The 26637-nt window shown below is 39.7% G+C and overlaps 1 protein-coding gene across 1 annotated transcript in view; it reads left to right on the top strand.

Annotated features, from left to right (window-relative positions):
* The window catches only part of nrip2 (nuclear receptor interacting protein 2), a 56954-nt gene that overhangs the window by 8842 nt on the left and 21475 nt on the right, over positions 1-26637 (top strand). Inside the window, exon 2 of the mRNA XM_041781074.1 lies at positions 24428-24742. Coding sequence (XP_041637008.1) covers positions 24428-24742 — 315 coding nt within the window. The remainder of the gene's footprint in view (positions 1-24427; positions 24743-26637) is intronic.

Genomic DNA, 26637 nt, shown 5'->3' with positions numbered 1-26637 from the left:
CAATGGACTATGACTTCCTGACCTCCATTTGGCATGGTCCCAGAAAGCTCTACCCCCTTGTGGGTGGCCTTGATTATGAAAAACATAAACTACATCATTCATGTTCCCTCAGGCTGTCTTCATAACTCATAAAAAAGTACAGCTCACTTTTTCCTACCTATTTGTTCCATCTATGACACATTTCTATACTGAGGCGCAGCTCTGTAGCTTTTGATCATCTTCAGTATTACCTGGAGACTGTGATGTCTCGATTAGACGGGCCTTCACACACAACCACACAGTTTCAGACTGACTCCTCCGGGACTGAACAAACAGACAGCTAAGCTGCAGGAACAGGAAGAATGAAGCAGCAAAATAGTTGTGAACAGCAAAAGGAAGACAAATGTAAGATTTTGAAGTAATCTATTTCAGTTCTACAAATTCCTACAAACATATCTGTTTGCCCCATTTTTACATGTTACTGGTTTTATAACATTTATTGTGGTTTTTTGGAAAATGGGGATACCGAAAATTCCTTCTACTTCTTTTCTTATTGGATGATCATATTTGTGGTTATATAACCTGCAGAGAAAAAGACTGCACTAAAAACAACACTATTTTAGTAGTTGCATTTGCTTTTTTGTAATTTAAGTGAAATGACCCTTTAAAGGCAGCTTTCAGCTTGACCTGCGTTGAGAGCAGACTGCATAAATAATTGAATTTGAAAAAGTTTTACAAAAGAAAAAGCTTAGTGTTAGTTCATGCATGACATCGTAGTCTTACGCCCAGCCGTAATCAGTTGATCCAAACATGCCTCGCAGCTCTCGCAGCCAATCACAGCTCTTTCTCTCAGCACAGTGGTGTATTTAAATATGACATCCTTCTCACTAATCCCTGCTTGCATTAATGCTGATGCACCACACTGCTGCAGCTTAACCTCCTCCACCCCAGCCTCCTCTTTTATAGCATAAAGCTTGTTGCACCCTAAAATTTAGATTCATGCTACTATGGATTAATTGCTTTTGAACTAATTTTATTGTATTCAGTACATTTTACCATAAATTTATCTAACCACATTCAATCAAACCAGCCTTCCTCAATGTTTAACTTAATAGTACACAAATACTTTCTTTAATTGCTAGATTGACCTTATGAAGGAGAAAAGCAGTTAAAAGTTGCTCTTATAGGTATATAAAGTTTGTCCCATACACTGGGCTTCATAACCAGACTTTTTTGTCTTCTGTGGTCTCCCATCTTTTTAAAAACTCATGAACTTGAATGTTGGGAATTGTGTAGAGTACATCCCAACCCAGAAAAAGTTCTTGCATGCAACTGCTTATGATTTCCCTAAAAGGCAGACTAGCACTTCAAAGTAAAGAGCAAATAGGACACTGTCACTCACTGTGATTGCCTGGCTCTCGGGATTTGGACTATTCCTGCTACTCCAAAACAAAGCGTGCTGAATTGCTTCAGATGTGGCTTTATTATTAGCTCGGGGACAATTAAGGGAGCTGGAGAAATGTTGGTGTGATTCTGTCTCTCTTTGTGTCATCTGGAGCTGAGAATGGGCAGAAACAGACCCCCCTCAGCTGCTCCCTCAGTGCGATGTGCGAGATAAAAATACCCAACAAAAACAAGAAAACAACAGAAGGGAGGAGAACGCACAATACTGAGACAGAAGGAAAGATTAGCAGTGGTTCATTTGTTGGGTTTCTTCGAATGTGACGTTACACTTTGGTCCCAAAGTGGCTCCAAATTGGTGTTAACAAAACTCAGTTTACAAAAGACATAACTTTACCATGGATATTATGATATCTAAAATTCATGTATTTAGAGAAGAACAGGTGACTTGGTCAGTGGCTGAGGGTAAGTTTGAAAAAAAGGATGGCTGGCTGATCTTTAAAAAATGTAAAAAATGTCTCTCACAAATTTCCTATGACGCTATCCGTAATCCTAAAGTAGCTTCTTTAACATTCTTAAACCCAAAAATATTCAACTTGGAAAATATGTTCATCTAGTTCTTGCAGACAGTGGCAGACCTTGATGTTTTAAGGAGTTCTCAGACAGCATTTCAAGGGTGCACAGTCCTAATTTGTCCACTCAGAGGACACTAAAGAGGGCACTTTATCAAATTCTGTCCACTCTGAGGACAATTCAAGCAAAAAAGGCACTTAAAAAGAGCACTTCGTCCTAATTTGTCCACTCAAAGGGCACTTCATAGGCACTTTGTCAAATTTGTGCACTCAAAAGGGCACGTCAAAGGGCACTTTGTCCTATTTTATCCACTCAGAGTCTTTTAGAGGCACTTTGCCAAATTTTGTCAACTCATAACACTCCAGAGAAACTTTCTCAAACTCGGTCCACTAAGGGGAAAATTCAGAGGCCCCCTGTCCAATTTTGTCAAATCAGAGGACACTTCAGCTTTGCCTGGTCAAATTTTGTCCACTCAAAAGGGGTCTTCAGGAGGCACTTTATCAACTTCTGTCAAAATAAAGGGCACATTGTCTTAATCTCTCCATTCAGAGACTACTTTAGAGGCATTCTGGCCAATTTTGTCAACTCACAAGGCAATTAAGAGGGCACTGTCACATTTTATCCACTTCAAAGGCACTTTATCCGATTCTGTCCACTCTGAGGACACTTCAGAGGCACATTGTCAAATTTTGTCCACTCAAAAGGGCTCTTCAGCAGATACTTTGACTTTTATCCACTCAAAAGGCTCGTTATCCTATTTTGTCCACTTAGAGGGCACTTTGTCTAATTTTGCCAAACCAGAGGGCACTTAAGAGAGTACTGTCATATTTTGTCCCAGATGACTCTTCAGAAGCATTTTGCCGAATTTTGTCTACTCAGAGGAAACTTCAGAGGTACTTCATCAAATTTTGTCCATTCAGAAAGTCCTTTAGAGGCATTTTGTCAAATTTTGGGTTCAAGTACCAATAGGGACATCAGACAGTGCTTTGGAAGTAGTTTTACAAACATTAGGACACCAAGGGGGCGCTTTGCCCCCTGAAGGTTGGAAACCACTGGTGAAGGCCAGAATGATATATTAAGAGGGGTCTGGCACAGAAGTATAAACCAGGCTTTAGAAATGGCCAGGCTAGTTTTCCTACTCTACTTTCAGTTATGTCAAGCTTAGCTTGTTTAAAATTAAAATTAATTTTACACCAAGCCTATATTTAAGCACATTTAGTGTTGATTTATAAATCCCCAATGATGCAGTAAAATCAGCAGAGTTTGCCAAGTATTACTGCACTTTTTGTCATTTTGGTGGTCTGATATTGATGGTCATATACTTGGTATGAGATGTGTGAAGTCAGTTTTTTTCTCATGAAGATTTACAGAATATCTAACATGCTGAATGTTATAAGATGGAATTGAGGGTCAATGACCAACAGACACCCTGCCTCCTTCTTGTTGGCTTGCTTTGCTTACCAACCTAAGTTTACGGCCTGAATCGGGACACTGATGTTGACAGGAATTCTTGCTCATATGGCATTGACCAGAGGTAGATTCTGTCTCTGCTCCTTTGTTTTTATTCTCTTCTTCTGAATTCTAACCAGAGGCATGATGGGAAATAATGTCAGCATTAATCTTCTTGTTGTATTATGAATAGTGACCCTGCAAGCTATCCAACTTTGTCAACATATAGGAAGTTGTCAGGCTTAAGTCTTTCTGTTGACTTGTTTTCTACAGCTTTTCTAAATTCATTGTCGTCTTCTTCTATAATAGACCTAGAAGGAGAAATAAAATGACTTCTTATTGGACTAATCAATTAATCAACTGAGTCATTCTACACAAATGTAATCTCACTGGAACATGACGATACACACCGGAAAATGTTACAGACAACCCTCAGTGAAGCATTAAATGAGCCATGTTTGTATTCTAAAAATAGCTGTTGAATCACAAATTAAACTTAAACTCTGAGTAAACAAACTCAAATAAATAAAACACAAAAATATTCGTGACTGTCAAACTTTTTCACTCCAAACATGACGAGATATCGTGATACTTAATGAAATGACAGAAGGTGATGTAAGGATGAGACAGAGAAAAGGACGAGGATGAGGAGAACCAGGGTGGCAGGCGGCAGATGTGGAGCTGCCGGAGGCCTCCTACTCCGTGCGACAGGAAGTGAGCCGCCAGGGACCTCCGTCAGAATGAGAAAGAGGGCATTAGAAAGGTCACATGACCACGATGGATGGAGGGAGAGGAGCCTGTTGGAGTCAGATAATTAGTCCATGTGGCAATTAGCCTTTAATCTGTCTCAAAGAGGGAGAAAAACAGAGATGAAGAAACTGAGACAAAGACTCAGAGAGGAAGGCGAGTGCTGGCGTCAAACATTAGTAGGCGTCCTTCTGTCATACTGGCAGAGAACCGGTTTAGACTGGTTTGTGTTCAGGGGTCATTGCAGGACTTGCATGAGCATTATTAGCACCAGATCACGTACAAGAAAGAAAAAGTAGCGATATAACACTGTTAGCAGGGGTGATAATCCACTCTTTTTCAGGAGGAGGCTTTCAAAAGTGATGTTTTCATGCACAAAACTTTGTATTAAATCATAATTTTTCCCTTTAATGACCAAAATTCTTTTTCCACCAGCTCTTTTGTTTATTTTTCTGGCAATTCTGAGCCAATGAGAGAAGGCAAGCAGAGGGTATTCTGGAGTGAGGAATGTTTTAGAGATGCACTGCTTGTGAAAATGAGGCCTGATACACTGTTTAACATGGCAATCTAACTGATGTCCATACTGATACAAATGTTTTTTTATTTACTTCTTTTGGCATAAGACTCCTAGTTTGCAGACACATTCTCTCAAGTTTGATGAAAACAGATGAGAGTCCCTTTTCAACAGTCACTGAGACAGAAAAAAGAACTTTCATTTCAAAAGCACCTTAGTCTGCTTACTGTAAAATATCCAGCACTGTTTTTTTTTCCAATTTTCACTACAAACTATAGTTCAAATACTGTAAGAAACTCACTGTGGTAGAACGTCTCACCTCAAAATGAACATTTGCGCTTAATGGTCTATTTACTGAAACTCAAATACTGTTTGACAGTTCACTGCAGTAAAATGCCTCACCTCATGTGCATACTTGCACTCATTAATCTATTTACTGTAGTTCAAATATTGTAAGATGGATCACTGTGGAAAATCCCTCTCCTCACATGAACATTCCCACAAATTGACCTATTGACTGCAACTCCAATACTGAAAGACAGATCACTGTTGTAAAATTTCTCATCTCACGTGTGCATTTGCACAAATTAATCTTACAACCGTAACTCAAATACAGTAATATAGCTCACTGTGGTAAAATGCCTCTACGTATTTGCACGTTTGCTTGCATTAATCTATTAACTGTAACTCGAATACTATGGGTTAGTCACTGTGGTAAAATGTCCCATCTCACATACACATTTGATCTTATTAATCTATTAACTGTAACTGGAAAAATGTAAGATGGCTCACTGTGGTAAAACACCTTAACTCATATGCACATTTGCATTTATCAATCTATTTACTGAAACTCAAATACAGTAACATAGCTCACTGTGTTAAATTGCCTCACCTTATGTGCACATTTGCATTAATTAAATAATTAGCTGTAACTTTAATACTGTAAGAAAGCTCACTGTGGTAAAATGTCACACCTTATATGTAAATTTGCAATGATTAATCTATTTACCGTATTTTAAATACTGTAAAATGGCTCACTGTGGTAAAATCCCTTACCTGATGTGTATACTTGCACTTATTCTATTTACTGTAGTTCAAATATTGGGAGATGGATGCGGTAAAATGCCTCACCTCATGTGCACATTTGCATTGATTAACTAATCTATTGTAACTTAAATACTGTAAGAAAGGTAAAATGTGGTAAAATGCCTAAATACAAACGTATATTTTCACCCATTATTCAATTAACTGTAACTCAAATACTGTTAGAAAGCTCACTGCAGTAAAATGTCGAACATCATATGCACATTTGCACTAATTATCTAATTAATGAGATAATTAAACATGCCCCTGCAACATTGTAAAGCAGGTTTGCTAGGGCCCAGCAGGGGGCGCTCATGGTACAAAATGTATCGGTTTCAGTGGAAACTCATAAAAACACAATACAAGCAATATTTACACAATGAAAGCAGTTCCAATGATGGCAAGCAATTGCAAGTGGAATCTTAAAATGGCCACACATGTATGCCAGGAATAATGTTTTTAGAGATTTTCAGTACATGTGTAAAAGCAGCTTTTGTTGTTTGTGAAATGGCTTCCATTAAGAGTGAGGACGATTTTACAACAGTTGATAAAGTTGGGAAATTTGGTGTAAATACCTTTTTTCCCCCCAGGGAATCAATCATAAATTAAAAGGTAAAAGTAGTCTCTTTTGTCCGATTATTAGCCTGATGAGATACAGGACAAATGGACAGGAAAAACATTTGCATCAATTATCTTTGAAGTAAAAGTAAATAATAAATTCATTCATCTAAATCAACATCTCACAATTAGGCACAATAAACTTCCCAACTAATATTATCCAGAATCACTCTACCTGCTGTAAAAAAAGGAAAAAAAAAGATGAGAGCTCCGCATTACCAAATTTTCTCTCAGCTGCTTTAACAATAAAACAATTCTCTGTCAAATGAAGTGTAACAGCAGGATGTATCTTGTTCAGTCTTAATGTGACAATGCTCTCTTCTGTCTCTATTAGATTTTATGACAAGAAATCCACCATGAAGCCACATGATGCATGACAATTCATATTTCCTCAGCCTGTTAACAAGCATTTAGAGGCATAAAAATGTGAGAGGATGACAGTTTCTTATTGAAGACATGTAAAGAGGCTTTTTACTCAGTTAAGTGCTTTTAATGTATTCTACTTGAAGGAATATAAAGACAGTCCAATATGAGAAATTCTAAATTATTTATAATGATCTGAGTTTTGGAACTGCAGTCCCAGATATAATCACAGGTTTAGCCCTTTTGTGGCCAGATTTTGCTCATTATCTGGCAAATTAGAAGCATTAAAAATAAGACAATTCAGCATTTATTTTCACTGTACTATTGAATTTACAGTGGCCTATTCTATGGAAGACCTTGGCACTGAAAAAGCTGGAAAATCATTGTAATTCCCACGGAACTTTAGAAGTGTCATAATACCATAGAAAGTTTATGATATCCTTGAAAAGAATAGCCCACACTTGAGCTTAAAAACAACATTGGACTCAGTAATGGTGCAACTTGCAACACCAGGTGCTGACTGTTCTAAAGTACTTTTTATTGCATTGATTTTATCTGTTTACCCCAAATCCCTCCTTTTTGAATTTCTGTCTTTTAAATTATTACTGTTCCATTTGACTTCACTCTTTTGCTGTGATTTTAGCCCTTTCAGGTTAATTTTATGCCTGTATTAACTTTATTTTACGGGGGAAAAACACTCTTTTCACATCTGCAACACCTTGCAAAGGGGTTAGATAAGGGTTTGGAGCATTTTCAACTTCAATTAGGCTGATTTCCTCTGTTTCAGTGTTTATGCAAAGCTAGCTGACGGGTAAAATGTGAAGCTGATTGCAGAGAATAATTGTGGTCTGTCACAAGTAAGCAGCACAAAACACAAATGATGTACGGCAACAGAAAGGCAGCCTCTATTTAGGAGTGTGGCCAACGACTTTTGCCAACTCTTTGGCGCCCGCTGACATGGCTAGTTGACTATTTGGATAGATCTTTGCAGAATTACTCATTGGCTCTTACTTGGATTATATGTCATGAAAAATCTACATTTTAATTACAAAAAACATAAGCAACAAATCAGATGTTGAAGCTGACACATTTTACAATTTCATGAAAAATATTAGCCCATTTTGAATTTGATGGCAGTAACACATCTCCAAACAGTAGGGACATTCTGTAGCATCCCCTTTTCTTTTAACAACAGTCTGTAAACATCTGGGAAGTGAGGAGAACAGCTGCTGGTGTTTTGTAAGAGGACTGTTATCCTATTCTTGTCTGATATAGGATTCTAGCGCCTCAGTAGCCCTGGTCTTATTTGCAGATTTATTTTTTATGATGCTCCAAGTGTTTTCTATTGTTGAAAGGTCTGAAATGCAGGCAAGACTCTTCTACTGTGAAGCCATGCTGTTGTGATGGCTGCAGAATGGGGTTTAGCATTGTCTTGCTGAAATATGTAAGGCCGTCCCTGAAAGAGACGTCTCGATTGAGCATATGTTGCTCTGAAACTTCTATCTACCTTTCAGCATTGATAGTTCCTTTCCAGATGTGTAAGCTGCCCACACCATAGGTATTAATACAACCCCATACCATCAGAGATGCCGGATTTTGAACTGTGCGCTGATAATAAGCGCAATGGTCAACAAGGTGTCTGTGGTTTCCAAGAAGAATTTCAAATTTTGATTCATATGACCACAGACCAGTCTTCCATTTTGCCTCAGCTGATTTTAAATGAGCTTTGGCCCAGAGAAGATGGTGCCGTTTCTGGATCATGTTCATATATGTCTTCTTCTTTGCATGATACAGCTTTAAGCTGCATTTGTGGATGGTGTATGTTGAAGCACAATGATTCTTGGAAGTGTTTCTGAGTCCATGCAGTGATTTCCAGGACAGAACCATGCTTGTTTTTAATGCTGTGCCACTGGAGGGTCTGAAGATCATGAGCATCTAGTATTGACCTTCAGCCTTGTCCCTTGTGCATAGAGATTTCTCCAGATTCTTTGAATCTTTTGATGATATTTTGTACTCTAGATGGTGGGATATTCAAAGTCTTCACAATTTTACATTGAGAAACATTTTTCTGACTTGTTCCACAATTTTCAGACGTAGTTTTTTGCAAACTGCTGAACCTCTGAGACTCTGCCTCTCTAAAATGCACCTTTCATACCCATTCCTGTTACTGACCTGTTGTCTTTTCTTGTCCCGTACCTACTTTTCTGAGAGATGTGTTGCTGGTATCAAATTTAAGATGAGCTAATATTTTTCATTAAAAGGTAAGATGTCCCAGTTTCAACATTTGTTATGTCTTTAATGTTTAATAGTGAATAAAATATGGGGTTATGAAATTTGTGTATCATTGCATTTAGCTTTTATTTACATTCTATACAGTGTCCAAACTTTTTGGGAAATGGGGTTGTACTTATATCTTTCTTTCGTATCTGGAGCTTGTAATACTTGTATACGTCTTGTTAAAGAGTTTAGTAGCTGGCGCGCCAGTAGTCGAGTGGTTAAGGCGCACGCCATATATGCAGGCGACCTGGGTTTGAATCCGGCCGTGGGACTATTTCCTGCATGTCCCTCCCCGCTCTCCTCCCTGTTTCCGACTCTATCCACTGTCCTATCTAATAAAGGCAAAAAAGGCCAAAAATAAATCTAAAAAAAAAAAAAAAAAAAGAGTTTAGTAGCTTGTTTTTGAAAAGTGCTCCACAAGTAAATTTCTGATTTCATGAATTCCCCTCACGCAGTTTCCTCGCTCTTTCCTCCCTCCTTGCCCTCTCTTCAACCCCGCCGTCTCGCACTTCCAAAGCCATCTGCAGCATGTAAATAAGACTGTGTACAAATTATAGAGCGCAAGATTGTCTATTCACCCCTGAACTGCAGAACAATACAAGGGCACAAGTAGCGACACTGAACGCAGCCTGCTAACAGCTTGGATGCTGCTTAATCAATTTGCTTTGGGAGCTGACCGAGGAGCAGGCGAAGCTCGAGGAAAAACAGACGCCTAACATCAGAGGAAGAGCTGCGGCTCAGTGAGAAAAACAGCTGAAATTACAGAGTTAGATTCAATGTTTGCTTCCCTGCAGCCTTGCACAGAAGTCATCAAATCTGCATGATCCTTCCCCTTTAAGCATTAAGTCACATATCATTTCACTGCAATAATATTATCCATGCTTTTGCTGATTCATGTACATCATTGTATTCTAACACTGTTTGCATCCCTTACAAGCTGTTTTTTAAATGCAGAAGAGTATAATTAGTAATTATGTTGTTAAAGGGTTCCATAATTGAGTGATTAAGCTGGTGATTGAAACGGTGGAAATGAGGTCAATCACCACACAAAGAGCGAGAAGGACGCCATTAAGAGGAGGATACTGATGTGTAGACAACAGGAGGAAAATAACACTGAGTCCAGTCTGAAGTGAAGCTCCTCATTGATTCTGATTAGTTCAGATGTCAAAGAGCGCCACATGAAAATCTCCTCTCTAAGCAGAGCTCCCGCAGAGAGGAGAGGAAAAGATTTTCTCTGAGGATTACTTTAATGTAAGAGGTTTTGGGGGACTGAAGACAGAAATATGGTGGTGATTTTTACTGATTGTGATTACAGAACAAGGGAGGAGAGATGATGAGTGGAGAGGAGGGATCAGAAGGTAGGGAAAGAGAGGAGAGGAGAAGGTATAAATCATGACAGGTAAGAAAAGTCGGAGAGGAGAGATGTAGAGGAGTAACTAGATGTGACTTTTCCACCAGACCATGCCCCCTTAGTCTGACTGAGTGTCAAACTTTCTGAGGCAGCTGCTTCCAATATGGAGAATGGACTACAGGCATTTTCACACCAGAAGAAGGTTTTTTAAGCAACTAATGTGCTCCTTCACCAAAACCACAACCTAATTATTCATTAAAATCTCCAGACAGGATCTGTGTTAACCAATATTCTGTGAGCCCAACCCCAAATAAACTTTTAAGTGATTATTGATTTTTTTCTGCAGGAATCTTTGGCTGAATTTTCTTATAAATGCATAACTGATATTAGACAGACTGTATTAATAATTGGAAATCACTGGTTTAACATCAATATCAGCCAATATTGGCTTTTTGACAAACATCAGCCCAGTGTTCATTTTGACAGCATTCTTAATTACAGTGTCAGTCTTAGACTTTAGATTAAATGTCTTTTAGTTTTAGCCATATTTTAGCCATTTCTACCCTTTATAGTTTTAGCTGACGAAAACTCAAAAAACATTTTAGTCTATTTTTAGCCCATAAAAAAAGTCCTCACATTTCAGTGCTGACTTTTAGTCAAAGCGTTTATTCTCTTACCTGAATCTGGTACTAAGTCCTGGTACTGTGTTCTACGCACCCTGCCAAGCCTGGGGTCCCTGCTTTCTATAGCTGAGAGGCAGAATGGCTACAGATGCATTGCATTTTGACAGATTTAACCCACAGTGTAGAAATATCATGGATTTTGATTGTCTGACAAAAACTAAATTACTAGTCTAGTTTTAGTCATCTTAGTGAAAACTAAACTTACTTTTAGTCAGTTTTAGTCATCAAAGATCTATTTTTGGCTAGTCTAAGCTGAGTCTCATGAAATAAAAAGGTGTACAAAAATAAGAAAATAGGATTGTTTTTATACACTATGCTAAAAATATGACTCTAGAATGATTGCATGATATGTAATGCATAATGTCTCTGCTGCAAAAAAAAGTTTTAAACTGGTATTTTGACACAAATTTCAGGTAACAGATGTACTGTACCTTCTGCGATTTGAAATATAATCATTTGCGATTAAATGCCTAGCCCTATCGAGCATGAGAGAAAATGATGGCATTGTGGGAGTGTTACACCAAAGAAATCATGAAAAAACCTGGGCATCAAAATCAGACACAGGTGAAACTGACTGGTTTTGGCATTGGCCAGGTGTTTTACAATCTCTAATTAATTTCTATACTGTCTGTGACACTGACAACATGACACCAAACTGCACCACAGGCGTAAGCCTCTAGACCAGGTTGGGACCTAAAATTGTATTGTGAAGCTCTTTCCACTGAGAATATGGCAAAAAGTCCATATACAAAAGCCCTTGGTGGGCAAACAGTAAATTCCTTTGTATATTTTGTTTTAGGTTTTCCTGCAATGGCAAGTGAGTTTCAGGTTTTGTCTTCAAATGTCTGCTCATTTTTCTGGTTCTCTGGCTCTCCATGATAATAAAAATATTAACCATTTTTTCAAACTACTTGCCGTTAAAATACAATATTTAGTTTTTATAATTATCAGGTCCTACTAGACCCATATAACTAGGAAATATCAAAAATGCATACCAAATAAAAGCTCAGCTCTCAGGAGGTTAAGGAGGTGATGATGCCTGACCAGGTGAGAACCACTGGTCTAAGGCACAGATGTTTTCAGTGTTCTCAACTACACCCCTGGGTGCTAACAGGAGCACAAGTTCATCTGCTATTAAAACAAATGAGCACAGAGTGCCACATGACTACTGCTTCAGGTGGAAATACAAGTGACATCTGTGCAGTGCACAGGGTGCTTTATGCTAGGAATCTGATGGGCCTAATGATTGTAGGAAGGACAGAAGGCAGAAGTAAAAGGAGGAGACAGGTGAAGAAAAGAGGGAGGACCAGGGTGAGATGAAAAAATAAGAAAAGTGGAGCTGACTTGATGCAAAAGTCAGATATAAAGAAAGAAAGAGGAGATGTGTAGTAAGAACAAAAAGGAAGGACTACAGAGTAGAGTAGGAGACATGAGGAGGAGTACGGGGATGCATAAAAGAGAAAGCGTAGGTGTGACGAGATATAAAAATGAGGGGAGACGGGTGATGCTAAGAGGAGGAGATGGGTGGAAAAAGGAGGCGAGGAGCGAGTAATGAGGAGAGCAGAGCAGAGGAGGAGAGGCCATCATCAGTCTCACAGCTGCTGGGCCACAGCTGGAGCTCAGAGGGGAACCAATGGGCTGAATCAGTGTCAGCTGGTGATTACTGGCTGTGAGTGAGTGTGCTTGTTTTGGACAGAAATCCTGACAGAGTGCTAAGAATGGAAATCTACAACAGAAACATGCTTTTAAAACAGTTTTTCATTCTTTTCAGGGTGAATCACTGTTTTTTTTTTAACGTGACAGGCTGTCAGAAACGTCTCCCGGACGCCTCGTCGAGGTGTTGGATTGAGCTGCATGTCAGCAGATGGATGTTTGACTCTGAGAGCCTCTGAAACATAATGACAGGTCGCAAATAACATGGAGACATGTCCAGACATGAGATGACATCATTACAGCCGTGTTAAGGTTGAAGGCCCGAGGTTATCCCCTACGTTATTTTCTATTTCTATGTTTCTCTGTCCTCCTCCTGCCATGAAATCCTCATCTTAATTTAGATTCTTCTCAGGAATACAGCAGCATGTCGTCTTGCTGCGTGCATGCTAATGGGTCTGTCACAATGCTAGAATTTTAAACTTTAATGCAATACTAGTAAAATGCAAACTATATTGATTCCTGTTTAGACTCTACAGCCAAAATAGCAGTCCTAGATCTGAGTTTCTTGTTTCTAAATGGGAAAAACTGCAGGGAAACTCCTGAGCACTCTCTAAATTGCACTGGAGCATGACATTGACAGAGGGATTGGTGCAGCTTCTGCAATTTTCCCAGCGACTGTTGTGGCGATGAGGGGGCTGAGCCAAAAGGCAAAGCTTTCAATTTACCAGTTGAGGTACTTTCTGACCCTCACCTGCAGTTTTGAGCTTTGGTAGTGGCTGAAAGAATGAGGTTGCAGGTATAAGGGGCTGAAAGGAGCTTCCTGCAAAGGCTCTCCAGGCTTAGCCTTAGAGATAGGATGAGGAGCTGAAGTATCCACAGGGGGTATCGGAATAGAGCAGCTGCTCCTCTGCATCTTAAGGAGCCAGTTTAGATGGTTCAGGCATCTGATTATGATTCCTCCTGGTCGCCTCCCTTTGGGGGTTTTCCTGGCATGTCCAACTGGGAGGAGACCTTGAGCTTGATAGAGGAATTATATATCTCTCTTGGCCTCAGGATCCCCCAGGAGGAGCTAGAAAGTGTCACTGGGAGGAGAGACGTCTGAATCAACCTGAATTAACCATGACACCAACAGGGACTGTAGTGAGGCATTCCACAAGATTTTGGAGTGTTTTTGTGGGAATTTGTGCCCATTTGAATGAATGGGAGAGATGAATGTGGAGCATTTATGAGGTCAGGCACTGATGCTGAACTAGAAGGCCTGGCTCAGAATCAGAAGCACAGCATTAGTCTAAAATATCTTGGTATGCAGAAGCATTAAGATTGGCCTTCACTGGAGATAAGGGGCCTAGCCCAAACCCTGAACAACAGCCCCATACCATTGTCTCTCCTCCACCAAACTTCACAGTTGGCACAGTGCAGTCAGGCAGGTAACGTTCTCCTTGCATCTGCCAAACCCAGACGTTTCCACTGCTCCACAGTCCGGAGTTGATGTGCTTTACACTACTCCATCCTTTGCTTAGCACTGGACTTGCATGTACTTGCATGGCCATGGAAACCCATGGCAGAACTTACATTAATGCCAGTGGAAGTTCAGAACTCTTTAGCTATGGAATCAGCACCATGCTCTGTGATTGTACATGGTCCTCCGCTTTTTGGCGGAGTTGCTGTTGTTCCTAAATACTTCCACTTTCTAATCATATCACTTACAGCGACTGTGGCTGTTTGTCTTGTAATCGGAGGGTTCTGGGTTCAATCTCCAGCCCCTGAAGTCATGAGTTAGTGTTTTTAGACAAGACACTTAACCCCAATTTGCTCCCAGTGCTGTGCCAGTAGCGTGTAAATTACTAGATAACACTGATGGCCACGTCTCCATAGCAACCTCTGCCATCAGTGAATGAATGCAGGAGTGAATTGGTGTGTGTGACCTGCGGTATAAAGGCGCTTTGAGTAGTCAAATGACTAGAAAAGCGCTACACAAGCTCAAGTCCATCAACCATTACAGTTGACTCTGGAATATCCAGTCTTACTGCAAAGGTGGCAGCCATTGCAGTACCAGGCTTGAAGTCACTGATTTTTTCAGAATGACCCATTTAGTGACACAAATCTTTGGGAATTGAGACTGCATGGCTATGTGCTTGATTTTATTCACCTATGTTGTTCACCTGAATTCAATAATTAACAGGTGTGGCCAAATACTTTAGTCCATATTGTGTATTTATGCAATCTAGACAGTGGTATCTGTGCTTTTCAGCATTTAATAGAAACTCTATAATTTAAAACTATTTTTTTACTCCCTCACATGCTCATCGAAATTCAAATAATGATCAGTCATGTAAAGGGTAAGAGCAGGGAAGAGCGTACTGTAGCATGGTGTATCTTTAAATCCCATTTATCTGCTTTAGTTTCCTCTAACTCAAGGTCAGAGTGACATTGTTCTCACTACACATAAAAGAGGGTCAAAGTTAAGTAATGGAGCACTGCCTTTGTGATAGCTAACAATGAAAGCCTTCACAACAGTCATTTAAATAACAAAAATAAAGCTGTGAAGGTTGTCTGTTTATGCAACTATTTAAGGCACATGCCAGAAGGCAATGCAGAAGTGAAAAAAACCCTGCTGCTATCATCAAGGAATCTCCATTAAGTCCAATGTCAAAAGCCTTTAAGTACAGCAAATATAAATATGCTTACAGCTTTTTATACAAAAAAAAAAAAAAAAAAGAAAAAAAAAAAAAAAAAGACAACTTCATAGGTCATTTCCTTGGCATTTGTAGTTGTTTGGCAGCAGTCTTGAGACCAGCCTCAGTTCATCCCCTTTGCCTGTCTTAACTCCATTTGACCGAAAATTAAATGAAGACGACAGCCATTGCTGGACTTCTTAACACTTAGAAAGCAATGGTTGACACCACTGATACTATGTGCATGTTTATCCAGTCTGAGTTTACCAGTCTTAAGCCAGGTATACACTGGGTGATGTCAAGCTGACCATACGACAGTTGTGGCGGAATGTCATCTCATATTTGGTGACTGAATCTCTTACGACACAAGACCATCGTGCACGACCTGAGTGCTCACACTGTGCGAGTAAAGTCAGGATGAACTGTGACAGAAACCCACGGAGTTTCCTTTTTAAAAAGTCTCACATACTGAGGGTGAAGTGTTTCTCTCTCTCTCTCTCTCCCGCTCCTGCTTTCTCTCTCTATCCCACACACACAAACATCGTCACTATCTGTGTCAGCTGCAGGTCGGCAGGTAGGAATATTTCCTGCTAGTTTATTTCCTTTATCAAAGCCAGGGTGCAGCAGAAAGTCATTCCAGCTGTTGTCATGGTAATTTAGGACACTGTCTGACAGTTTACAAAGAAAAACAATCCCCCAAAGTTGTTTCTGCTTGCGTTTCTGCTCTCACTGTAAAGTGTCTGGAGTCGTACAACTAAAAAAGATGCCAGAAATCCTTCCGGCCAGTCAGGAGCACGATTTCAGGTCGTAGTCGGACCATAGTCGACCGTCGTACCCCCCCTCTACACAGCACGACAAATGATGCCTGACTTCAAAGTGAGTCGTGTGACTCAAAATTCATGGCTGAATGGGAGGAAAATCGCACAGTGTTCACCTGGCTTTAGGGGTAATTATGGCGGTATCAAAGGAGGAAGTCAGTAGGAATAGGTGCAATTAGGGGCTAAAGCCAGATCCACTAGTAGTTGGTAACAGAATTGCAAGTCCATTAAACTAATTATTAATATTTTTCATCAGTTCAGGCTCACAATCCCAGTAAAATGCCACTAGTATCCACTGTAGCTCCAGTTAATAGCCACTGCCTTGCTGCCATATTGCTCTTTCACCGGATGTAAACAAATGTCAACTGATAACACTGATAGCATCTTAAAGGAATAGCACATTTTAGTGCTATTTACATCGAGAAAATATGAATAAGGTTTTACAGAGGCTGTGTAAAGTTATACCCACATATGATGATTTTACGCACAGGAAGGTGGATGTTAACCTGTAAAGAGGATCAGAGGCTGGTGGTCCAAGCACTGCTAATGTAAGCCACAATCTTTAACCATCTCAGCCCAATGTGGTCGTATGTGTCAAGGAGTGACACAGGTTATTAAAAGTTAAATAACTTTTGAACCATAAATCTTAGCCTCTTACTTTTCCTTTCCTCTAGAAGCCAGCCTTTGTGCTGTTCCGATGATGCTATCCATGCCTTTGAATTCCTGACAAAAGTTTTTTAGCAAGCTTGGAACTTGGGTGACTTTTGGGGACTTAACACTGGTAGATCTGGTAGAAATACTTTGAATAATGGCACTAAAACAGCTACAGTATCTTAAAAATGAGCTTTTCTCACTTTTCACAAAGTTTGCTACCACTTTGACAGCATCTACCGGACACCTACGCATGCTACTCTTCAATAGTCGTATCTGTCAATTTGGGGTACAGTTATTGACCTTGTTACGGTTATCATTAGTCATCGACTATTTCTTTCATGTTTTTGTGACTATGTCTTGAAAGAATCACAAAGACAGTCTATTTCAAAGAACGTTCAAAGGCTCCTCAATATTATTACGATTATCCCCCAAGACCTGATGTACCTCCAGCATTATGGTTCCGTAATTTGTGCACATCTGACAGGTCAAAATCCATCGAGCCATAGAGAGCTTTCCACTCTGTGAAAATCGTTGTCACCACTTACAATAACAGCTTCAACTGTGATGTTTAAAGGGTTGTTTTCTCCAATGGGAACATTGTGAAGTGGACACGGCACAATTTGTAGTGACTGCAGGAGAGCTGATTGCATTCAAAGAGAGCAGAGAGATGGAGATGGTGGGAGGGCGGCAAAAATGTAGAGATGAAGGGCTGTTTGGCTGAGTAATATAACACTTGTGGAAAACAACAGGTAGACAGATGGAGGTGTCCTCTGTGAGACTGGAACTTAACCAGGAAACTTAGACCACTTCTTAATGACTCTGCAGATGCCAACGTCGGCTGGCAAGGCGGCTGTTTTGCCAGTCGATCTGACTTCTTAGTCCTGAGGGGAAGTCGAAGTCTTCCATTGGATTCAATAAGATTCAACCAAGACAATGCACTGAAAGGCACTAAAAGCTCCTGAGGAATAGATTACGGCAGTTCTGACGCACTTTTGTAGGCCAAACTGGAAGTTAGCATCGCACAGGTTCCATCAGCCAAAAGCCTGTGGGCTTTTTGATTATTGTTGAAAATGAGCTCTGTGGGGAAAAAAAGTTTCTGACAGTTGTTCATCAAGATAATCTCTACAAATGAACATGCTTTCATAATTTTTGGAGTGTAAATGCAATCTGTATAAATAAAAAGCTAACACTAGGCTTTAAAGGAACTACAATACAGTCGACTGACTTCAACGTCACCACCAATGAGCTGCCAACTTTATTTGGCGCTCTTACCTCTTCTATACAAGGCTTCCTTCTTAGTGTGACCAATAAAGTTCAGTTTGAGCATGAGTAGTTCTCTGTAGTAATAGTCAGCCAATTGTTAGCAACCGCCTTTTATAAGAACAAGAAAAGCCTCAAAATTTACAAGTGGGGCATTTTCACAAGGATTTGAAAACCCTTGAACTTTAGAAAAAGCCTTAGGAACGTCATGAACAGGACTGGAAAGGGGTAAAGGATAAGATTGACCTACTCACTCCTTAAAAAACACCATACAGTCTATGAAGACTTGAAGACTGTAAGGTCATAACCATTCAAGGTAGACTTACCACAAGCTACCCGAGAATGAAACGCCACTAGTTTGTATCATATCAGCAAGAAATGCATGGTTAATTTGATATCTCAAGGAAAGGAACTATGCTGCCATCAACCCTAGAGTGTCACTGTAACATTTCCTGGGTGGCCATTAAGCTCAACAATGTGGCTCCAAAAGTCAAATTCCAGTTCATTTTCTTCATAATGGATTAGATTGTTAGCTATATTAGCAGAAATATCTCCTGATTGACAGTCATCTCTCAGTTTTCCTGCCTAAGGTACATTTTGACACTTTTGCACCATGAGTCAAGTTATCCTCTGAGTTTGAAGTCCTGCCTGTGGGAAGCAACTTCAGCATGGCATGGGTAGCGTTACTGAACACCTTGGAAAGGCACTTCCTGGTTGAGAGTGTATCTTTCGGTCAATGTTAGTTATCATCACTCAAGCTAGCCTACCTTAGGTGGCATGAGTGTTTAACAAAAAAAATATGTGAAAGACAAAAGGGAAAATAGCAACAGAGAAACATGTAGCTTTAAGAAAAGTACTTCAAAATGTTGTAGTAAGTTGGATTTCAACAGGTGTATTTAGTTGCCACAGCTTAGTGAAACTCAGGTACGAGGTCGAGTAAAATTTAGTTGATATAACTTAAAATGGCTAAGTACCTCCTTCTTGACACAATACTTTTTTCTGTATTACTTAATCTTTTTAGGTAATCAGTTTTCCCTAATATTTTGTGTTCTGATAAGCTATCAGGGTTTATAGTGGGATATGCAGTCTCTTCAACCTTGTGAAGAAATATGTACACAGTCTTGCACCTTTGTTGCTTTCTCTGTTTTCAAATGCCATTTTTAGACCAAATAAAATGTTTAATAAGTATTCAGGTAGCTGGTTAGCCTGGTTCATGCATTAAGATTGTTGTCATATGGATGTTGTATTTATCAATGGAGGATCTGAATGGTGAATATTACTTCCAGAACCAGAGGTGCCAAAAAAGTGGGCGGACACTGTTGAGCTCCGTCGGTAGGTTTAGGCCGACACCCAAACGGTTGACCCATTCCAAATTAAACTGGCCAGTGGTCACAGGGTTGTATTTTTCAATTTCAGATGTCAGTGCAATCAAGAGACTTAATACAGTGGTGACGAAAAGATACAGGATGTGATAAGGACCTGGACGCTCATGAGATGTAATGGAGGTAGCTGGGGTGGAGGGAGGTTGCAGTGGTTGCTCTGAAACAATAGACTGACTGTGGAGGAGAGGAGAACACTTTAAAATATAGCAGCCGCAGGATGATTGGATTGAGAAAGGTCGTGGTAGAATGAGATTGGCTCAGAGATCAAGTGAGTCGACACTTATACCAGCTGATCACTAGAGCAGAGAGTGTGAATGTGAACGTGAATGAGTGATCATTAATGAGCGCAGGATGAATGAAATGAGACAGTCTTCCTGCAGCCACCAGAAATGTGCTAAACATTTTACACGGTGGCGAGGTCAAGACAGGACACTGGTGATGAGGCTTGAACATAGGCTGGACTGAGCAACAGTGTAGTACTGTACAACCGTATGAGCCCACCTCAGTCCTTTCTCAAAAGGTTTGTTGTCTGACAAATGAGGCATACATCATTTACAGGAGGTCTGATAAACAAAGACGAGTTTGAGTAATGGCATTTTTTGGAGATAGTAGACAACAAATCTGTTTCTTTTCTATCTTCTTTCAACTTTATGTCTAAATGTGCAACCAAGGACCAGATTCACTGATCTATTCTCAGCTATTTTAAGCTCGTTGATATGCTAATTTGAGATTGGAAGCAGCCCAAATGTAACAGACATAATGCTTGTTCTTCCTCCTTCAGCATGCATCTGTTTTCAATCTACATCTATCTTTACCCAGAGATATCATTGCAGGAATAAGCTGAGCGCTGATTTTGTTAACATAATGCATGGTAATATTTGCTTTGTAGCTCAAGGCCAATAGTACATTATAAATAATGCTGAAAACTTCTTGGTGATTTCCATGTTTAAAAAAACACCTTGAAAGCGGAGCTCATGCTTTGTGTTTAATTCATGCAGCGTCTGTGCTGGTGTTTGGTGACCTGCTCTTTTCAAAGCAGCCGTCTGACAGTCTGTTCCCAGACTCTGCTCTACTGGACAGAAATGTGATTATGGAGGAACAGGCAGCTTAAAATATAATTTACTCCTTCTATGATGCCGAAAGACCAGCCAGCTGCTGACCACATGCTGCTCTGAGATAGCAGAAATCTGGCGTTAATCAAGAACGACACACTCGTATTTTATATATGCAGCAGAAATGTAAGGACTGAGTCATTTCTGACCGAGAGAAAAGCCTCTGTTGTTCTGAATACAGCGTGAGTAATGTTTCAGTGGCTATACAGAACAACTGCCTCTTTTAAAGTGCTTTGTGAATTGAATCTGCATGATGTCTAACTGCTTATATGTGCAGAAAAACTGCAGGAGAGGAAAACAGAAACAGAAAGTCTGCTGGCAGTGATATCCTTCCAATGAGCTGTCAATGTGACATTGATTTCCAGCTGTTTAAACAGCTTTAAATGAAGCTGTTTGCAGTTTAAATCTGCATTTTGGTTTGTTTGTGGGTGGACAGGTGAAGGAGAAGACTGATTTAAGGGAAGGAAGGGGGTTTACAGCTAACACTACGCTTAAATCTGCAGAATTCACTGTTAAAATGGTCTCGGGTTGCTGCAGATTGATTACTTTTGGCCTAAAAAATAGATTTTCTTGTGACAAATTTTGAAATCATTTTTGATAGCATGAACATTTTGGCTTGAGTCAAATAGGCAATGACTTACATGACATACTTTCTCGCAAAACCAATGGAAGAGTGTCTCAGACTTCACCAGCAAACACTGACACTGGAAGCACATTTCAACATCATATTTTCAGGATGCTCCCCCTTGCGATCCTTTTGAAAAAGATTTCATGCAAATGATATTAGAGCACAAACGTGCCCATAAAGAAGTCATGCCCCATGCATTTTTGTCTTTTTCTGCAGAGAAGCCTTCTGCATCTCCTCTCTCTGACTGAGCTCTAATCCTGAGATCTATTCCACATTCAAGGCTTCATTGATGACCTGAGTGGAAAGGCTCTTTTATCAGCTTGTTCCTGGGGCCAGACTTGAAAAATGTGACAGTGATTGTAAGAAATTTCCTTCCTGGATTGAGCTAGGAGGGCATCTTGTCCAGGTAAAAAAGTCTCATCCTGCCTATTTGGTGCGCTCCAATCTCAGAAACCATCAGCAATAATGGCCTATCATGGTCTGATGAAAGCCTTGTACCTTTTGGTAATGGAAGTGAATTTTTCTGTAGTGGTTAGAGTTAAACAGATTCTAGGCAAGACTTCCTTGTCTGTGTGGTGTTTACAATGTTAAGGCTGTCATTCCTCTTTTCACAGCTCATCTGATGAGTCCAAAGTAGACTTATGCATTCATCTCAGCCTGAAAAGAACCAAATCTTAATGTGGTTTTCTCATAATGGGGAGAATAAAGTTTGCTGATGAGTTCGGCAATGTCACTCATGGTGCAAAAGTGTCTAATGCCCTTAGACATTCAAGGAAAACTCTGCAGACTAAGGGATGATCATCATACAATATCAATAAAATGGCCCAAAAAAAAAAACTTAGCCGAAGTACCTTATAATTTCAAAAATATCAACAGAGCTCCACAAAAGTTGAAATCACAGAAATCTTGTGTTGTCCTCACTCCTGTTTACAGCACGGCAAACTCAGCTCAAGCACATGCTCAGTAGTGATGGGTCGTTTCTGAGCAAGCTGATTCAAAGAGCCAGCTCTTTTATGTGAACGAGAAGAGCCGTGGTATGTTTTTATTTTTATTTATGTCGTTTGTGTGCTATGTAACTGATTAGCAGGAATGATCTTTTCTACATACACTTCCACAGACACATCTCGCATTAGGGACACAGGCTTGATGGTACAACACTAATTATATCAGGTGTTTCATACGGCCTAGCCGGTGAGCAAATTTCATTTGGGTTTTGGTGGTGGTGGAGGGGGAGTAAGGTACATTTTTAAAAATAATAGCATGGAATTTTCATCAATTCAAAAAGCTGAGCACAACTGGACTAAAATACCAGCACAAATATCAATCATATTTCATGGAATCGCTAAATCTGTCCAGTCAAATGAGCATAACTGGCACCCAAATGAAGAGCCGTTTGGGAGCCGAAAGAGCCGGCTCTTCTTGCTGAGCCAAACCAAATGATCTGGATCACTTGAAAGAGCTGAAATTCCCACCACTAAGGCTCATCAATCAATCAAGGGTTATGCTGAAAGTTGACAAGCAGCATTCTATAGACATTATGTGTGAGTGCATGTGTCGGTTGTCTTAGGTTCAAGGCTAGAGCTCCAATTTACACAACAAGACTGGAAAATGAGCCAACTTATTGCAACATAAGGGAGTAAAAAATGTGTGCAATGATCATAACTTGAAGGTTTTTCATTAATAGTTTATATCACACTCTGCTTTTACTAATAAATGCACACAAATGTTTCTGCTCATAACTTGTTAAAGCTGCAAACATAACTAATTTGTCAGCCACATGAATAAAAGATATTACAGAGAAAACAGACATTGACTAGTGTTTTATGAATAAAGCCAACATTTTCTTTGAAATAAAACTCACCTTGATGCAAATAGATTCATGGATATTTCATCTGCATCTGTAAACAAATTATGCATGAATAATTCAGTCTTACTCTTGGGAGAAACACCATCACATTCTTAGAGCAGACTGTCTGCAATCATGCTGACATGTTTCTTTAACTCAATGACCTATATGTGTGTTTTTTCCTCTTAGATTACTTGTATCATGCGTCACAGGCTGTCTCTGACGTAGGCTGTGAGATAATAATTCTATAAATATTTATCTTTGCACCATGCAAAGGGAAGGAGAGCAGCAGATGATACCTATCCAGTGATGTAGACACTTTACTCATTCTACAACGCTTACTCGAAGTTCAACGTTGTTTCATTTTTCCTGATTTGGACTCAATGTTGGGATGGTTTTTCTTGCTGTGAGGGCCAAAATGAACACAATGTCTATAGAAAGTATTCACCCCTGTGGATGTTTTACCCTTTTATTGATTTTATGAATCAACCATGGTCAATACAATTTGACATTTGAACCAAAAAATAACCAAAGGAAAGTAATTTTAAGAAGAAGAGGGAAATATGTCTCTTTAGAGAACCTGTAACCATCAGTTTCTAGGCATTTTGCCTGAAATTGCCAAAAATGATTGCACAACCATGCAAGACCATCAGGAGACATGTAATTGCACCGATTCTTTTGGTTTAAGGTGGCACCAAGTTAGTTATAGTTAACTAAATCTAACTAAATAACTTAAACTAAAATTAACAAAAATCATTTTAGTCAACTAAATCTAAGTAGCTTTACCAAAAGCCAAAAACTAATTAAAAATAAAATAAAATGGAGACAAAATATACTTAGTTTTAGTCTTTGACACAACCAGACTGACTAGCACCAATACCCAAGTCTGGGGCGAGTAAAATTGCCTGATCTAATTAGTTATGACCTCCCATAGTGGTAGTTTTATGTCTGGAGTTGTATTCAAACACCATCATTAAGTAAATAAAATGATAAGTTAAGTTTTTAAAAATGTATGACGCTCACTCAGCCCTGAAATCTATCCGTAAAAAAATGAAACTAACACTAAAACTAATAAAAACTCAACTAAAATGAAGAATTTTTGCAAAATAAAAACTAAACTAAACTAACACAGCAGTCAAAACTAACAAAAATTAAACTAAACTAACAAACCAGCAGTCAAAACTAATACAAACTAAACTGAAATAAAACACAGAAAGTGAAAATGAAATAAAAAAAAAAACTAATGAAAAATCCAAAACTATCATAACCTTGGATGGCACAACATGAGCTTGCCTCAATCTTCTACAAGCTGCAAAGAAAATTTACACCCTGACATTGATTTCTCATGTCTTTCCCTCTAGCAACCTCACAGCATCGTCCAGCGCCGCCTGCTGGAGGGGAACATCACTCGGCTGCGAGGTGAGGCCAGAGATCCCAGCAGCAGGGTCCGCTCCCCTCTGGCCGACACTAAGGACGGAACCGCCGACGCCGAGGAGAGGAGCGAGAGCACGGCAGACGACTCCACAGAAGAGAGGGAGTCTCTAGAGGAGAGTGAGAGGAGCCTACGGTCAGACGAAGAGGACGACAGCAGCGAGGCTGGAGCTAGACAGACGGCCGAGAAGAGCGAGGGCACGGAGAGCTCGACCCCTCTCACAGCTCTGGTTGTTCAATGCAAAGTACGTGAAAAACCCATAATGTCTGTCTTCACCCATATTCAACACTATGACACTGTCAAACACTGCATCAAAACTAAAAACAAGAAAATACACAAAGACGGCACTATTCTTCTCCAGTGACTCACCACTTAAAGCCTACTCGTCGTGTTCTTTTTTTTAAACACATTGAAAGCTTTGCAGATCTCAGCAGCTGTCTGGTTGGATAATGGCAACAATAATCTGAGTCACAGTGACAAAATGTTCACTCTGGTTAACAGGTCTTGGTGTAAATGTGAAAAAAGTGGGTTACAGAGATAAAAAAAGCACAAGGGCTGTGCGGTAGTGACAGATAAGACTCACACTTTGGTTTCAGTTTGGTCGACCTTTAACCCCCGATGGCCTCAGCAGCACCTTGAGGATGACTGTACACTTGGGCCCTCTTTTCTTTAGAAGAAGCACTATTCTTCAGAGTTCAAAAATGAAGCCAAAGCAGAAGTGCAAAAAACTGCAGTTCCTTAAATGACCACTTGAGGCTGACTGAAAAGTAGGGAGGGGAGGAACATAGCACAACTTCCTCCTCCACAACATCAACCAGCCTGCAATCTGTAGCCACTCATTTAGCACCCACTTTTGAAAGTTTCTTGCTTGCAGAGTTATAGTATCCCCACTGTAAAGAATCCATCATGGCTTACCTTTGGCTAGGGGAGAGGCTCTCTGCATTGGCAGTGTGCTTGGCTAGCAAGTGGTATAGAGTATTTGAGACTCTACGAACTTCAAGTAACTCAGTACACGTTGACACTAAGTGCAAATAACTTCAGTCTTATGTGGCATGGTCTTAAATCTGAACATGCCATTCAAGCCTTTGTCCTTCATCCATTTCTGCTCGCTTGCACCGCATCGCTACAGTACCACTTCCTGATCTTGCAAACTTTGGGATGGTTAAGGGTCATACAGAATGTATTCTTAAATATGGGGGAAAAAACAGGAAAAACTTTCCACCTCAGAAAACCAATGGGTAACATTGTAATGTAGTTAACGTTACTATGCAAGCCAGTGTAGCTTCATTAGCTTTAGCCAAAACTAACACAGCTAGAGTAAACCACTGTTCAAGTAACTGCTTCTAAAATGGGTCTAGCTTAAGCAAACATAGCATGATCTAACAGAACTATTGTAGCTTGGTTTTACTACGTCATGTAGCTGCGTAACCTACAAAGCTGAAAAAGCTTTGTTAGCTATGTTAGCTTTCTAGCTAGGTTACTTAGGTAGCTAACATAGCTTTCTTTACTTTAGTTATATACTTGTGTTATTTATGTAGCCAACTTAGCTTAGTTCGCTATTTTATCTTTAGGTGTAGCTACTTAAGCTTTGTAGCTAGGTTACCTAGGTAGCTCACATTGCCTTGTTTGCTTTAGCTTTTGCTTCATTAGGTATATAGCTTTGCTATGTACCTGACGTAGTTCAGTTTGCTAATTTAGCTTAAGATTGAGCTACGTTAGCCCTGTAGCTAGGTCACCTAGGTAGCTAATATAGTTTCTAGCTTTAGTCTTTGCTACATTAGCTGCATTACAGTATTTACATGAAGGACATGCTTTTTTATTGTGTAAGCAGACGGTGTACTCAGCTTTATTAAATGTTTTTAATAAGATCTTGCAGGTCAGGTGTTTCACTTTTAATATCCTAGCCAATACCCTGACTGAATATTTTTATCTACATAGGCCTGTGCCCAAAGCCATTGTTCTTGCACTTAGATCAATTTAAATTCAGTATAATTTCTCATGTTAAATCATTTTTCTGTAATCGAAAGCTCAGACATGACTTCAGTATGCCATCACAGGTTTGCTTTAGGAGGCGAAGGGGTTTGTATCACCTGAGTATGCATCTAGATGTGTTATCTATTCTAATTTTGTAATAACGTG

The sequence above is a fragment of the Cheilinus undulatus genome, linkage group 23, assembly GCF_018320785.1.
Source record: "Cheilinus undulatus linkage group 23, ASM1832078v1, whole genome shotgun sequence".
NCBI classification, from domain to species: Eukaryota; Metazoa; Chordata; class Actinopteri; order Labriformes; family Labridae; genus Cheilinus; species Cheilinus undulatus.
Note: the sequence above shows the minus strand (reverse complement) of the source record. Positions and strands in the feature narration are given on the sequence as shown.